Source organism: Triticum aestivum, chromosome 4A (genome assembly GCF_018294505.1).
Source record: "Triticum aestivum cultivar Chinese Spring chromosome 4A, IWGSC CS RefSeq v2.1, whole genome shotgun sequence".
Lineage (NCBI taxonomy): Eukaryota > Viridiplantae > Streptophyta > Magnoliopsida > Poales > Poaceae > Triticum > Triticum aestivum.
In genome coordinates this window covers 502,652,881-502,670,049 of record NC_057803.1, presented here as the reverse complement: position 1 = coordinate 502,670,049, position 17,169 = coordinate 502,652,881, and the positions used below count along the sequence as shown (strand labels likewise).

Here is a 17,169-nt window from a genome sequence, read left to right as displayed (position 1 = left end):
ATGCCATGATAGGTAGGTATGGTGGCTGTTTTGAGGAAGGTATATGGTGGGTTTATGGTACCGGCAAAAGTTGTGTGGTACTAGAGAGGCTAGCAATGGTGGAAGGGTGAGAGTGCGTACAATCCATGGACTCAATATTAGTCATAAAGAACTCACATACTTATTGCAAAAATCTATTAGTCATCGAAACAAAGTACTACGCGCATGCTCTTAGGGGATAGATTTGTAGGAAAAGACCATCGCTCGTCTCCGACCGCCACTCATAAGGAAGACAATCAATAAATAAATCATGCTCCGACTTCGTTACATAATGGTTCACCATACGTGCATGCTACGGGAATCACAAACCTCAACACAAGTATTTCTACTAATCCACAACTACCCACTAGGATGACTCTAGTATCACCATCTTTATATCACAAAACTATTGCAAGGAATCAAACATATCATATTCAGTGATCTACAAGTTTTATGTAGGATTTTATGACTAACCATGTGAATGACCAGTTCCTGACATCTCTCTAAATAGATATAAGTGAAGCAAGAGAGTTTAATTCTTTCTACAAAAGGTATGCCCACGCTCTAACAAATATAAGTAAAGCAAAAGAGCATTCTACAAATGGCGGTTTTCTATGTAAAGAGAAACAGGCAATCCAAACTTCAAATGATATAAGTGAAGCACATGAAGCATTCTATAAAGCCATACTCAAAAGATATAAGTGAAGTGAAATGAACATTCTATAAATCAACCAAGGACTATATCATACCAGTATGGTGCATAAAATAAAAAAATGAAAACTAAATATAAAAGACGCTCCAAGATTTACACATGTCACATGAATGAAACGAATCTGAAAATATACTGATATTTGTTGAAGAAAGAGGGGATGCCTTCCGGGTCATCCCCAAGATTAGACGCTTGAGTATCCTTGAATATTTACCTGGGGTGCCTTGGGCATCCCCAAGCTTGAGCTCTTGCCTCTCTTCCTTCTTCTCACATCGAGACCTTCTCGATCATCGAACACTTCATCCACACAAAACTTCGACAAAAAACTCGGTAAGATCCGTTAGTATAATAAAGCAAATCAATACTCTAAGTACTGTTGTAAACCAATTCATATTTTGTTTTTGCAATGTATCTACTTTAATATAACTTTTCCATGGCTTATTCCACTGATATAATTCGATAGTTTCATCAAAACAAGCAAACTATGCATCAAAAATAGAATCTGTCTAAAACAGAACAGCCTGTAATAATCTGAACATTCACCATACTTATGATACTTGAAAATTTCTACCAAAATTAGGAAAAATAAAAAAATTGTATATAAAGACACTTCAAAAAGAATCAGAACCATTTGACGTTCCAGCTAAAAATGTAAAATCACGCATTATAGCCGAAGATTCTGTCCTGCACCGTACAAACCATCAAGCAAATGTAAACATCCTAAAGGCAAACCTTAGCACATTATTTTTATAATACAATGCAATTTTACAAGGGGATAATTATTATTTTTGAAAAGTTTCTGTAATCAAGATTCACAAAATTGCCGTGAGCATGAACAAAGTTCAAGGAGCTCTCCCACTTCAACAATGCTTGTCTTTCTCATTTTCACTTTCCTTTTTGAAAAAGTTTTGGGTTCCCCTCTTTATTTTTGTTGTTTTTAAATTATATGAAAGCACTCAACAGAAATAAATGACTCTCTAAAACTTCTGGGTTGTCTCCCAAGCAAAGCTTTCTTTAAAGCCATTAAGATAGGCATATAGTGCTCAAGTAATGAATCCACCCGGATACCAGGGTATATCAAAGCCAATTTTAATTAACAATGATTTGTAATTTAGTAGTGAGCACAAAGTAACATATATCATGCAACAACGAAGTCTAACTCTCTAACTATGCATCGGCATGTCATAAAAGAACAATTCATGCACACAAAGTAAAGGCCAGTGCATAGTATAAACAATTTCTTGCAATTTTATCATGTGGGAAGCATAGAGAGGTGGAGATATAGTTCCTCTCTCATAATAATTGCAAGTAGGAGCAGCAAGCACATGCATATTGTATTCATCAAAATCATCATGTGTAACGGTAAAAGGCAACCCATCAATATAATCCTTAATAAGGGCAAACTTCTCCGATATAGTGTAGTTGGGAGAATTCAAAAAGCTAATAGGACTATCATGCGTGGGTGCAATAGCAACAATTTCATGTTTAACATAAGGAACTATAGCAAGTTCATCTCCATAAGCATAATTCATATTGGCATCTTGGCCACAAGCATAGCAAGCATCATCAAAAAGGGATATTTCAAAAGAATCAACGGGATCATAGCAATTATCATAGCATTCATCCTTCGGTAAGCATGAAGGGAAATTAAACAATGTATGAGTTGAAGAGTTACTCTCATTAGAAGGTGGGCACAGGTGATCAATCCGCTCTTCCTCCTTTTGTTCTTCGCTCTCCTCCTCATCTTTTTCATCCAATGAGCTCATAGTTTCATCAACTTCTTCTTCCATAGATTCCTGGATAGCAGAGACTTTCTCAATAAGTGCATTAATATCGGGATTGTATTCATAATTCTCATAGCAATATTTAAGGATAGCTAAATTTTCAGGTCTATAAACCGGATCATCAAAATCTTCAAACTCTTTAAACATAGATTCAATTTCACAAGCACCCATAAAAGCAACAAATTCTTCTATTTGTTCCACATCATAGTAATCATATATACCATTAGCATAAGAAGCTAAGGTTTTATTATCATTAAATTCGCATAAAAAGGGAAGGTGTGGAGCCTTCGTCCTAGAGCAACAAGTATAATCATATCTCAAGCATAGTTGCCTAGCATACCAATTCAATATATGAATTTGATCCCATAATAGTTTTCCTTTTTGTGTCAAGCTGTAATCCCTAAAGTATTCACGTTGATCTAACGTTACTCACATTACATAATTGAATGGGGTTTTCTCGGGATTATTAAAGTAGTACATAATATCTTTCACATAACCAGCATCGAGAGTTTTAGGAGGTTCCCCATCTCCATGAGCAGAAAGTACACCTAATTTTTTTGGTATTTCGTGTTCCATATCCATAACTAAAGATAGAGAACAACTAATAACAGCAAATAAAAATTACGTAGTGATAAAACAAACAAGCACACACGAGAATATTCACCCCACGCTATTGCTCCCCGGCAATGGCGCCAGAAAAAGGTCTTGATAACCCACAAGTATAGGGAATCTGAACAGTTTTCGATAAGTAAGAGTGCCGAACCCAACGAGGAGCAAAAGGCCGAACAAATATTCCCTCAAGTTCTATCGACCACCGATACAACTCTACGCACGCTTGACATTCGCTTTACCTAGAACAAGTATGAAACTAGAAGTACTTTGTAGGTGTTGTTGGATAGGTTTGCAAGGTCATAAAGAGCGCAAAAATAAAAGCTAGGGGCTGCTTAGATAAAGACACAACTAAATTAGTTTTAGTAAAGAGTGTTTTGTTACGAGAAAGTTATTTGTCCCTAGGCAATCGATAACTAGACCGGTAATCACTATTGCAATTTTATTTGAGGGAGAGGCATAAGCTAACATACTTTCTCTACTTGGATCATATGCACTCATGATTGGAACTCTAGCAAGCATCTGCAACTACTAAAGATCATTAAGGTAAAACCCAACCATAGCATTAAAGTATCAAGTCCTCTTTATCCCATACGTAAACAACCTACTTACTCGGGTTTGTGCTTCAGTCACTCACACAACCCACTATAAGCGAATCATGAACGTATGCAACACCCTACAGTAGGGATCCCTCACACTTGCGCGACACGGAGTGCACCATAGGACAGCACCAATAATAAAACATGCAACTCAAACCAATCTTGATCATCAAATAGCCCATAGGACAAAACGGATCTACTCAAACATCATAGGATAGCCATACATCATTGGGAAATAATATATAGCATTGAGTACCATGTTTAAGTAGAGATTACAGTGGGTAAGAAAGAGGTTACACCGCTGCATAGAGGGGGGAAGAGTTGGTGATGATGGCGATGAAGTTGTTGGTGAAGATTGCGGTGATGATGATGGCCACGACGGCGTTCCGGTGCCACCGAAAGAGAAGGGGAGAGGGGGGCCCTTCGTATTCTTCTTTCTTGACCTCCTCCCTAGATGGAAGAAGGGTTTCCCCTCTGGTCCTTGGCCTCCATGGCGTAGGAGGGGGGAGAGCCCCTCCGAGATTGGATCTGTCTCTCTGTCTCTCTGTCTCTCTCTATTTCTGCGTTATCACATTCTACCCTTTCACCGTTTTATATATTCCCGGAGATCCGTAACTCCGATTGGGCTGAAATTTTAACACGATCTCTATCCGGATATTAGCTTTCTTGCGGCGAAAGAAGGGTATCAACCGCCTTACGGGGTGGCCAAGAGGGTCAGGGGCGCGCCCCCCTGCCTCGTGCCCCCCTCGGGCATCGTCTCGCGTAGATTTTTCTTCCCAAAAATCATATATATTCCGAAAAAATCTACGTCAGTTTTTATCCCGTTTGGACTCTGTTTGATATGGATATTCTGTGAAACAAAAAACATGCAACAAACAGGAACTGGCACAGGGCACTGGATCAATATGTTAGTCCCAAAAATAGTATAAAAAGTTGCCAAAAGTATATGAAAGTTCTAGAATATTGGCATGGAACAATTAAAAATTATAGATACGACGAAGACGTATCACTACGGCATGAAGGGGCGATGCAGTAGCATCACACTGGCCTGGCTCTAGGGCGGCGGTAGGGACCGCGTGCCACACTCGCTACAACCCGAAGGAGCGACGCAGTGGCAGCGCGAGGGGTGGTGCAACCGCGGGGCGGCCTGAAACGGCAGCGTGGACCGTGTGCCACGACGCTACGACCCAAAGGGGCAACGCAACATCATCGTGCGGGTTGGTGCAACTGCGGGGACGACCTCGGGGTGGTGGTGGACCGGGGCTGTGGCACTACAGCCTGAAGGGGCGATGTAGTGACAATACGCAGGTCGGAGCAACCGCGGGAACGGCCTCTGGACGACGGAGTGGACAGCAATGTCGCGGTGCTATGGCCCGAAAGGGCGACGCAGGTCGGTGCAGCCGCGTGGATAACCACGAGGCGATGCAGTGGCAGTACGTTGCTTGATCGGTGGAGGGGTACGTTGTACTCAGGGACAGGGCGGTGATGGCCGGCGCAGAGAGGCGGGCGGGCAGACGCGTGGGCGACTACCGTGACGAGCCACCGCGTCGCGCGAGGCTGCCGGGTCGAAGAAGAGGCCGGGTGGTCGCGCCGGTGTCGGAGTAGAGGCGCGGGGGTCGATGATGGCAGCGGGCGATGCAAGCCGATCTTAGATTCCCCCCTCCCCCTCCCCCCGGGGACCAATAAAAACGCCGATCAATATGATCAACGGAAGAGAGAAAAACCAGATCATAGGACTGCGAAAATAGACTCTTTAGAGCAGCCGATCAACGCGACCGTCGAACGAACCCAAAGTACGGGCGCCGTGGCCAGACCCCTGGTGGCGATCATGGAGATCGATGCCCCGAGGGCGGCGTGGTACGGAAGCGGCGACGACAGCTTAGGGTTGTGGATTAAGTTAGGTTGATACCATGCATGGCCATTGAAGGCCATGTGCGAGCTGTGCGCTCGCATAGGCCCCCAAAATCAGGGGGGCAATTAGGGTCCTGATACGTGTATGGACAGTATGAATTTTTTTAGTTTTAGGCTGAAAGTAGTCTCTGTTTGTCGCCTGAAGGCTAAAGCACTCGTCTCGGCCTTCTTGTGGGCTTGGTTCGCTCAAAGGCCTCTAGCCAAACTCTGCCAATCGTCGTCGCTTGGATCGATCCAAGTGCGAACCAATCTGTGGTTGGATGGTTAGAGGGACTATGATATCCCCAACCCGCCAGGATTTAAATTCTGGTGCTCGCATTTATTTCTGGATTTATTTCAGGATTTTCGGCGATGCGCATTCAGTGGAAGGAGACGTTTCTGTCGACGACGAGGTGTCTACGATGACTTCGTAAAATTTCAAGACGATATGCCGGTTTAGTCTTTCGGCGTTCATAAGGATGAGTGTATGCGCGTGTATATAAGCGCTTGTGTCTGTATTTATGTTAAAAAAAATCGATCCGAGTGATCGTAAACGAAACGATAGTCCCAGTGCATTACGTGTACGTACGTTTTCGTGAAATCTGCCGTTCCTTATTCCTTAAATAATCGCTTCGCTTTCCATCTCGCCACTGTGCGATCAATCTTTTCGCTTTGACTGAATCGGCGGCTTGGCAGCAATTTCTTTGCAGCCAGGCGACGGGTGGAAGAAGAACTAGACTTGCTAGCGTCGGTTGACACTGCCGCGGTGCCGCCGAATAGAAGACGAACCGGTGCCTCCACGTTCCTCCCCTTTCCTCTAATTTTGATACAAACCGCAAAGTTTTATTACGATCTTACTAATATTTTTTGAAACAACTTTTTGTCTAGTTGTTGAAGTTCAGAAGTTGTCGGTCTCACAGATTCAAGATTTTCAATAGTTGCTCGTCACGTCGTCCAAGTCCAAAATCAAGATTCAATCTGATTCTAACTATCTATGCAAGTCACAAGCCTATAATTGATGTGGGTTCATCAGTCCAAATGCATTGATACTATTTTTGTTTGGTTAAAAAACAAAAACAATTATGCATTCTAGTTCTAGAAGAAAGTGTGATTATGGTGCCTTAAAGCGTAAGAAGAAACAGAAGACACATAAATTAGAAGAAGAGTGGAGAATATAAAGACATTGATGGACTTGAATTGTTTTGTGTGTTTGTTTTCATCCAGGATTTAGTTAAGAAAGCTATGGGCCCTGTTGATATTCTTAGACCTCTACCAATGCAATGGTGCTTAGATGGGGTGCTAAGTGCATTAAATATCTTAGCAACTCAACTCTTCAATGCATAGGTGCTTAACTTGTTGTTCCTAAGCACACTTTATTTAATGAGTTAACACCTAAAGTCTTTCATGCATTGGTCAAATTGCTTCATTTAAGTGGTTTGCCTAGATTCTCGCGCTTGGCATTGGTTCTTCCTGGGGTCACCAAAGTGCTCTCTCCCCTCTTTAAATGTTGTGCCATGTCATTTTTTCGCTTATGTGGCATGCTTAGCACCTGTCCATGATGGAGCACTGGAAAGGGCCTTAGTTGTTGATGAAGCACCCCTTCTATCCTAATGCTATTATGGCGTGCAAGATTTTGTTAACAATTCGTGTAACTGTTGCATATGTGGAAATGAGCTTTTCAAAACTCAAGTTGTTGAATTCTACTATGACACAAGAAAGACCCAATGGTTTTGCAACGATAGCACTTAAAAATGATGTCTTGGAGAACATTAATTATGCAGACATAATTGAAGATATCATTTTAAGGAACACGTGACAAATGGCCCTTTTCAATAGAGCAAGAGGTCAGTTTGTTGGTCTTACTCTTTTGCGTTGCTGCTTGAGAATCTACTATATCTAAATAGAAGCCCCCCACTACTTGATTTCTCTGCGTTCTCATGCATCCACGTCACCATAATTATTTTCGACCATTTGATTCTCCATAGATGGCTCAGATCTGCAGCTCGAATTGATCCCGGTGCTTCACGTGGTCACACCCATTGGGTTGACCCCTCCTTCTTCGACCCCACGGAAGCGGAAGCGCGGAGAAGTGAACCGTCGTCCTCGAGTGGAAACGTCTGCGCAGAATGAATCCCTCGCCGTCTCCCATTCATCATCCCTTCTCTCCCCAACGACACAAAACCCCATGCGGGGACGGACGCAGCAGAACGCAGTTTCATCTAGGGTTTGTGGCCATTGTCTGGGGTAGAATCGACGGCTACGGCGGCGATGGCGCGGCAAGATCGCAAGGCGGTCGATATAGAGGATGAGAGGAGCCGCAGTTCAGCCACATCAACAAGCTCATCAACATCCGTGAGGGCAAGCTGGAGCCGCAGTTCAGCTCCGAGTTCTCGTGGTTCTCTACAGGTAAGTTGCCTCTCTCCCTCCTCCCTCTGGCCATGCCTAGGCTGGCCCGATTGGATCTGATCTAGGGTTTGCAGACGCCCCATGTTTATCTCTTTTTGTGGCGCAACATGATATACAAACAGCACCAAGAGCCCTTCATTTTCTTTCTTAAATTTGCCAAGCCAAAGGAGAGGCCACCCTTTGATTCTATCCTTTAGGCCACCCGCTTCTATTTACATTTTCGCTACTTGATTACCAACTAGGAAAGCATCCGCTGCTTCTATGCGATATGTATGGGGATGATCTGTATGCTATGATCAAAGTTTCAATTCATTTTTTCACATGGCCTTTCCCATATGGAGACTGCATTGAGTGGCAGCGATCTGAATGACTCCCAACCCACGAAGCAGCGTGGATGCCAAGCATCACATGATTGAATGCCCGATGGTCATGGTACGATCTGGTAGGTCCGTGCCCTATCTCGACTCTACTATTATATTTTTTTAGGTTGCTTTTCGGCATATGTTTTTCTTAATATATTATTGTTGGTGCATTTTTATAGAATTGTTTTTTGATCTTGCGGCAAATACTCTATGTTCGGCATGTAGATTACTGGAATCCATTCTCCGTCAATTTGTTACTGATATTATCTCATCAAAAATCTTGCCTATCAGGCCTAATACACAATTCTATCATTTGTTCCCCTGTTAAAGGAGAACGTAACTTTCTTGCAAAAGAATCATTTTTTCATGTGCTATCTTCTGAATACACTACTAAGCGAGTTGAGACTAAGTTTTCCCCTCCTAATTATGTGGTTGTGTCTCTTCTCTCCTGTACCCATTTCACATTTTTTTATCCATTCCTTTATTTGTATCGTCTTTATCTCACATTTTTATTCGATAATTTTCACTTTTAGAGAAAAAGCTTGAAGCAAGGGCCCATGTATACCTGAGCGTGTGTGTTAACCAAGATGTACATATAATCTTTCAAGCTAGCACAAACTTCATGTGTTTATTTGTTTTATTGAGTTATATATATGATGATATATTGATATGAAAATAACCAAATTATGAACATTCTTCGCCATGTTTGCCAGACACGAAACTACTACAGGGTCTGTTGTTATATAATACTAATTCCAGTTACTAACAATTACCCGTTGTTAATGTGTGTTTCATCTGACATTTCATGCTAACATGCTTAGAAAAAGTAATGCTATCCCACACCAATGTTCTGCAGCAACGCGTGGAGCATCATCTAGTTTTCTAAACATTGTACTACTAAATAACTTAAGTTTGAATGGTATAATTAAGTGATTATGCTTGAGTTATATTGGGCCCCATTTTGTTTTTTTTACAGCTGGGCCCGAATTTCTAGAGACGGCTCTGATACCATGTAAAAGGAATAGAGAGAAGATTGATGTAATATGTATTGCTTGAGCCTTGTAGGCATATATATATAAATACATAATCTATTTAAAATACAAGATAAGATAGAATAAATCATATCCTATCTTTTCTAACTAATCACGATACTCAACAGAAGCTACTACCGCCACAACCAATGATGCATAGCTTGAACAATACTAATCCGAAATTCGTAAAAGGGGATAGTAAACTGCAAACAATATAACACTGCAGGTTGAAATATTTAAAAATTATTAAACCGAAAGCCCTCTTGGCAGTTGGCACGTACCCTTGCTGCCGATGCCAAGGCGTCCGTCCGTGGAGACCGACAAGCCAGCAGCAAAACGCACGGACCCTCCCGGCAATCACCAGAACGCCACGTACACCCGCTAGCCCCCAAGCCGCTGGGGCCCACATGTCATTAATTTTCAAGTAAAGCGCAAGGAACAGCCAAACAGCGACCGCACAGCGACAGGGGGTGCTCTTTTTCTCGGAACCACGCGGCGCTCCTTCCACGGCCAACGCAGAGTTACCGTTTCGCCCCTCACCCACCTCTTCCCATACACCAGCCTCATGCACCAGAGACACATCGCGCCGTCGGTACCACGGGCACATTCGCGCCCTCTGGCAGCACCGTCGTAGACCGGGTTCAGTCAAACGTCGGTGCCCCCCGAGGGGAATTACTGCCACTTCACACCGCCGGATATTCTTCCCCTCCCTGCACCCACCGCACAAGCCATACGCCGTATCAACCGTGCACTCAACCTCGTGATGCGCGCGTGTACCGTCCAGTTCATGCACCGTGTCCACGCCGAACCGAGGCGCAGCCTCCGCCTTCCTCCACACTTTGACTCTTGTACCAGCCCCCCACCTCGAGCTCCCCCGACGCATACGCCCACCCGCATCTACTCCCCCTCCGGCTCCGAGCGAACCACGCGCCGACCGGACCTTGACCGCCGCCATGGACCCGCGCTTCCCGCCGCCGGCGCCGTCCTCTGCTGCCGCGGGTGCGCCGCGCGGCCACCGGCGGGCCCACTCCGAGACCTTCATCCGGTTCCCCGACGCGGACCTGCTGCTCGACCCGGACAGCGACTTCTCCTTCTCCGACCTCGACTTCCCCTCCCTCTCCGACGACTCCCCCGCCGTCTCCTCCGACCCCACCCCGCCTCCTCCGCCGCTGCCGCCGCAGCAGCAGGGGGCTGCCGCGTCCCCGGCGCCGGCGCCGCGGCCGCCCGGTGGCGGGGGTGCGCATATGAGGAGCCTCTCGCTCGACGCCGCCTTCTTCGACGGCCTCGCGCTGCAGGGGGGAGGCGGAGGCGGAGCTGGGCATAAGAGGAGCGGCTCCATGGATGGAGCGAGCTCGCCGTCCGACGGCGAGTCTGCGCTGTCCGGTGGGCTGCCGGACTACGCCAAGAAGGCCATTCCCGCGGAAAGGCTCGCTGAACTCGCGCTCCTCGACCCCAAGCGCGCTAAGAGGTGAGGTCCTCTTCAGCTCTTCCCCTTTCGCTTTATCCGTGGAGCGAAGCTTGATAGATCCAAAAGGTAGTTTGCTGCTAGTTCTAGTGCCCTGCGTTACTGACATCCAGCTCCTTGCTCGTGCTGCCTAATTTTGAGTTTCCAGGGTGTCCTGTGGTTCAGTCGAGTTATATTTTAGGTGTGGTTTCATGGCGGTAGTCTCTGGTATGCAGGATTCTGGCCAACAGGCAGTCGGCCGCGAGGTCCAAGGAGAGGAAGATCAAGTACACCGGCGAGCTGGAGAGGAAGGTGCAGACGCTGCAGACAGAGGCGACAACGCTCTCTGCACAGCTCACGCTTCTTCAGGTGTGTATAATTGATCTGTGTTGTTTGTAGTCCATAAACCGCAAAGTATGGCAGCATGATTGCTTGAGCCAAACCTAATTAATTGACTAGCTGAAGCCAATATTCTGTCTGATCAGTCTACATTAGTTGGTTGCTTTCCTTAATTGTTGGACAAGTGTGGAAGCTGCATTGGTAACACTAATATGGACCTGACTAATTCAAAGCTTGCGTCCTGAAAGAAGCAACCAGGATAAACAAACGATTGCCTTCGCTTACAACTTCTTGTCATACTGCTTTAATATCTTAACTTATCTGTTCCCCTCATGAACAATTCTCATTACTACAGTTGTTGACATTTCTATGAGCATTTCCTTTAAAAAACAGTACTAGCTATTTTCTCTTCTTAGAGTTAATAAGGACATTCTCTTTTTTTATTCTCCGAAGGGAATTTTGTAAGATTACATTTCAATACTGTCCACTTTTATTTTATTATATCTGAGGGTCACAACATATACTGGGTCCGAGATGATGTGTTACCCTCTGTTTTCTGATTCTCATCTTCCATTCAGTGAAGATTGTGTATTTTGACCCCACCACTTAGTTGTTTCCAATTGTTGAATTGGTAGAGCTTTTGATAATTGATTGTTCAAGTGTAGTGGACGGCATGATCCTAATGAGTTTAACTCTCCGTTTGATAGTTAGTTTACACATATTGCTGTCTGTCACTACGAAATACAAATATCAATTCTGCTTCCTGAGGACTCACCATTTTGTTATCAACTTGTTTTCTTGCTTGTCTCACTTTTGCTTGTTATAGTATATAGATCTTAGGATGCATCCACACACCTTTAATGAATGTGTAGGATAAAATTTTATCATAATTATGTTGAAAGCTTCCTGGCCACGCTGAAGCTATAAACTTATCAGTCTATGTGAAGAAAACTTGTTGCACTAGGTTAGCTCCCCAAGGTTAATTTGTTGTTTTTATGGCAATCGATAAAAAATATCGTGAATCAAGTACTTCTCTACCTGTATATACTGCCTATTTTCTTTTTGTTTGAATTCTTTCCTTACTGGAGAGGGGCCCGGGGCTGGAAGAGAAGAACCTTACAATACTACTCCCTCCATCCCAAAATAAGTGTCTCAAGCTTAGTACTCCCTCCGTCCCAAAATTCTTGTCTTAGATTTGTCTAGATACGGATGTATCTAACACTAAACGTAACTAGGTACATCCGTATTTAGACAAATCTAAGACAAGAATTTTGGGACGGAGGGAGTAAATTACATGAGCATGTAGTGGATTTCCTGTATAGCCCTTGAATAGCTAACTGTTGATTTCTAGTTACACACAGATATTGTTAAGGGAAACGTATGACACGTGTACATATAAATGAATGCTCTGGAGCATAAAAAGCTAGGAACGCAAACAGACACGTCCGCGTTGTCCGCCTATGTCCGCGATGGCAGGAGAGGAACTAATGTGTTGTTGCTTTAATAGTGATGCTGCTTTAATTATATGCTTGCGGATGCTATGCGGACACTGTCCGCCTGCATCCCTATAAAAATCTGGTCCTGTAGTTGATGTGACTACTAGATGATTTGTTGCACCCAAAAGTAGGTGGGATAATGCAGGCGCCTCTGCTTGATGGCTGGTCATGTCAAAAACAGGGGAAGTGATGCTCTATTTGAAAGCTAATTTGATTGAAGATGTTGGAACCAAATGGGTGGTGTTAGGGTGAAGCTTTGGCTTGGTGGGCAGGGAGATAGTAACAGAAGATTCATCTTTTTCTCTAGAAAGTTTGGCCAGTGCTGAACATCTTATTTACGCTGGAAAAAGAAATATGGAAGCGAAAAAGATTTATTAAGACCTGATCCATAATCAATACTAATAAAAGTTTGTAGTAGAGCTAGTGAACTTTGTATTCTTGGTAATGCTATTTTCTGAGTATGACGACATCAAATTTATCAGGACTGTGATAACCAATATTTTGTTGCATCATCTTACAGTCTCTGTGTTGAATTTTTTTTGTAACCCAGAGGGATACTTCCGGTTTAACTGTTGAGAACAGAGAGCTCAAACTCCGGTTGCAGTCCATGGAAGAACAAGCCAAACTTCGAAATGGTATGCCCTAGTCTTGTTTTCGAAGTTTGCTAGTCTTTGTAATATATAGGCTCAGAACAAAAACCATCGTCTTCCCTGAACATTTAAGGCATCTGAGGGTCGACCAGTGATCAATCAGTCACCTTGTGACCATGTATCTGTTCCGTGCAGCTCTGAATGATGCCCTGAGAGAAGAAGTCCAGCGGCTTAAGATAGCGGCAGGTCAAGTTCCAAACATGAATGGAAACCCCTTCGGCGGAGGGCTGCAGCAGCATCAGCAACAGCAGCAGCAGATTCCGAACTATTTCTCGCAGCAGCAGATGCACTACCAAGGTCATCAGCATCACCACCCCCAAAACCACTCCCAGAATTCTTCGAATGGAGGCCAGTCGCTGAGTGGTCAGTCTCTAAGCGACTCCATGGATTTCATGTGAGGAGTCTCTGGGCAACCTCGGGGCGCATACCGACCACAGTTCGGTAGTTGTAAAGATAACTGATGTATACTGTATGCACATGAATCATTCGTAGGGTAGCTAGATGTTCTTTGTACCATTAATCAAGAAAATTCATCCGTGTGTGTCGCAGTTGATCATCTCTCTTTCTTTTGGGGTTCATGCATGCCTTAGCCTGAAGTCTGAACGAACCATGCTTGACATGTTGCCTGTAGTTGTCACCCTGTAAAGGTGTTATAGTGAATGGAATGGTTTCTGGTTGGAAGTCTTGAATTTTTATGGTTTCCGGTTGGTGAGTCGTGAACTGGCGGTGCATACAAAGATTTTAGCTACCGGTTTAGGGGAAGTACCGGTAGATTTGACTGCCGTGGGTACTGCCGGTAACGGCAGTTTTACTGTCCAAGAAAAGTATATGCAAAATTCAACTGGCTTTGTCTAAATTGTCAAATTCCTTTCACATCTGCTTGAAATGCTTAAGGTGTGCGGTTGGGCTATCTCACTCGCCTGACGGAACAAAGACCATATGTCGGGAACTGATGTGATGAATGATGTGTATCCACCTGCAAACATCTGTTCGTCCAGTGTCCACTTTTCTCTCGTGCCTTTCGGCGCGGAAACTAACACTGCCTGGAGACACCTTGTCCCTTTCGCGTTTTTTTAGGTGCCTTGTTGTTTTCTTCTCTCTTTTTTTTCCCTGAGAAAACTGTGTTATACTGTACTACTAGATCATCGATGGCGCGCGTTGCTGCGCCCGTCTATTTTTCGTTGAAATGATAGGAATCTCATAAATATAAGAGAAATGAAACATAGAAATTCAATTACATAAAGTATATCATTCAGTAATCAAAAAAGGATATTCTTATGCTAATGTATTAGGCAGTTGTGACAACTGATAGTATTCTCATAGACAGTTTAAGATAAATGAAACAAAGAAATTCAATTACATAAAGATATGTTGTATCATTACATATAATTACACAGTATTCTCATAGATATGAGATAAACTTAATGTAGCACACATTTTACATGAAAATATGAAATGAAACTGCAAAAGTTACAGAAATCAAGTAGCCAAGATGTGCAAGAACCAATGAAATATTTTGGAGGCGAAGCCAAAATGAAATAGGAGCGAAAAAGCATCTCTCGACAGATCAAAACATACATTATCTTCCATACTTGCTAACTACTTACATCGGATGATTCATAAGCATCAGAAATTTAAAGAAAGAAAAACATACATGTGATATCCACATATTCATGTAGTGCAGCTTCTTAAGAGCCTTCGTTCTAAGGTCAAAAGCTTCTGAAAAGCCTACGATTATCTAAATTTCTCGTAAGTGGCAGATATGAAATTTGCTTCAAAAAAATCACAATTAAGAGTCTATAGTACAGCTCGAGCAAAAACCAGTGGTTCAGTATAGAATCATGAAATAAGAGTACCCTTGCTGAAGATACAGTCAAACAAAAAGTAGTGTTGCTGAATCAATGGTCCAGTTTAGAGTTAACATATGTACTGGCAGTACCTCAATAACCAAGCATCATCTGCAGCAGCTGAACTGAACGTTTGTGAATAGACAACTTATAATTATACATGAGGAAGCAAATCTGCATGAACTCTCCCAGCGGGAACTATGAAATTTTACAGATTAAGTGATCATCTCCCAGGGAATACGTATAGAAAGAACACATCAGCTCCACCATGACTCAGTGCTTGGAATCTGTTTCAACTCTCCTGACCTGGTGTTCAATTAATTAAGAAATACCAGCTTAAATTCGTTCTTTGCATCCCAAGAAGATGTGCTTGGAATCTGTTTCAACCCTCCAGACCTGGTGTTTATAGTCTCTGAAGATTTGTACCTACTTGTAAACCTTCGTTGGCGTAACATGTAGAGAAACAGAAGAAAAAATCCAGGAGAAACTTAATAAAGGCCAATAACAGGGCAACTTGCTACCCAAACGAGAGAGACAGAAGAGATGGGGTTGTGAGATCTGGTTAGAGGTCTCAGGAAAAGATGGACGCAGTTGAGAAGCAGAAAAGGAATAGCTAGAAAAAAAACTCAGTCTCACCCTATTATTTCCCCCATCTCTCTTGCCGCTGATCACTGCTCTACCATGAACAGTAAAGCCGTCAGGCGTGGCCACCATGCTGCAACGAGAAGGTGCTCGCGAAAAGATATGCTGCCGGAGTGGAAAGCGTGAGCGTCTGAGCGAAGAGTGGTAGGGAAGGAAGAAGAGTTATGTAGACGTACTTGCACCACTCGGCGCCGGAAAGGATCAGCACATCACTCGCCATGAATGGGCGCTCAGAAAATGAAGTATAACGGCCGAAGTATAATTGCGTCTTTCAAGTCTCAATGGAGCAGTTTCCATCAGATGAGGCGTCGGCCATCGCCCGCGTCCCCTCCCTCGTACTCCACCTTGCAGGTAGATTGCCTGCCTCGGCTCGATGGAGCGGCCCTTTAGTCACCCTCATCGCACGCGTCCGCTGGATCCCCACCCGCACCACACATCTGCTGGATTTCCTTGGGCGCATCGGCTGGATTCAGCGGAAAGGATCTTGGTCAGAAGACCAATCGCCCGCATCATGCGCTCGTCGATTGGATCCCCTCGCAGGATCTCCTCCTCTCCACGGGCGCTGGATCCACTCTCTGTCGCACGACTGACCCGTTTCGTGCTGTGTCGAGCGAACAGTTTTTTTCCGGATATAAGGCAACACGTCGTTGGTCCGTCGTCGGTTACCCAAATGGGCTTGTATAGCAGCCCGTAATTAACGACAGGCCTCCGAAAAGGTCTCCAGAATAGCAGCCTATCAGGACAGCCAGCCCAAATCGCGGTAAACTATCCTTAGAGAAAGATCTGATGGCTAGAAACTGATCAAACACGAAATCCGATGGCCAGAAACATTAGGGGCGTGAGAGAGCTCGCTTTAGGCTCAATTTTACTGTCCTTAATACCTATTATTATTATTATTATTATTATTATTATTATTCTATAGCTACACCTAATATTAACGCCGGCCAGTCTTGTTGGTGCTTGGAGCAAACCACATGAAAGGGTCACCGATTCCTTGATCATGGAGGCGTTATCACCAAGAGAAGGTGTGATCTTTGCAAGTCTACGAGGCTTAACATATGTGATAATGGATACTGACTATCTTATGTTGGTCAACCTCTGAAACACTCATCGGTCGCCACAATTATCATTCAGTTGTGGCACCGGAGAGCTATCTTCATCTTTTCTAGTTTTTGTTATTCAACATGTATCTTGATCAACAAACTTACTAGGTCATCTTTGTGCTAAGCGTGCTTGTACGCTGATGGTCACCGATAGCTGGCTAGACTCTGTACCTTAGTTCATCATCACCAGCCTCATTGTTGACTGCTCGAGGACCGCTTTTGTTGAATAAAACTCCCAAA

The 17,169-nt window shown here is 43.9% G+C and overlaps 1 protein-coding gene and 1 long non-coding RNA gene across 2 annotated transcripts; one reads left to right on the top strand and one right to left on the bottom strand.

Annotated features, from left to right (window-relative positions):
* Positions 1 to 10,261: 10,261 nt before the first annotated feature.
* On the top strand, positions 10,262 to 14,026 carry LOC123086604 (transcription factor VIP1). Its single transcript, XM_044508371.1, has 4 exons — positions 10,262 to 10,876; positions 11,089 to 11,221; positions 13,238 to 13,322; positions 13,473 to 14,026. The coding sequence occupies exons 1-4, from the start codon at positions 10,362 to 10,364 to the stop codon at positions 13,733 to 13,735; spliced, it is 996 nt and encodes a 331-aa protein (XP_044364306.1). The 5' UTR covers positions 10,262 to 10,361; the 3' UTR covers positions 13,736 to 14,026.
* Positions 14,027 to 14,671: 645 nt separating this feature from the next.
* Positions 14,672 to 16,436, bottom strand: LOC123082145 (uncharacterized). Its single transcript, XR_006438957.1, has 2 exons — positions 16,003 to 16,436; positions 14,672 to 15,931 (listed from the first exon to the last, which is right to left on the bottom strand). It is a non-coding gene; the product is annotated as an uncharacterized lncRNA (long non-coding RNA).
* Between the last annotated feature and the right edge of the window lie 733 nt (positions 16,437 to 17,169).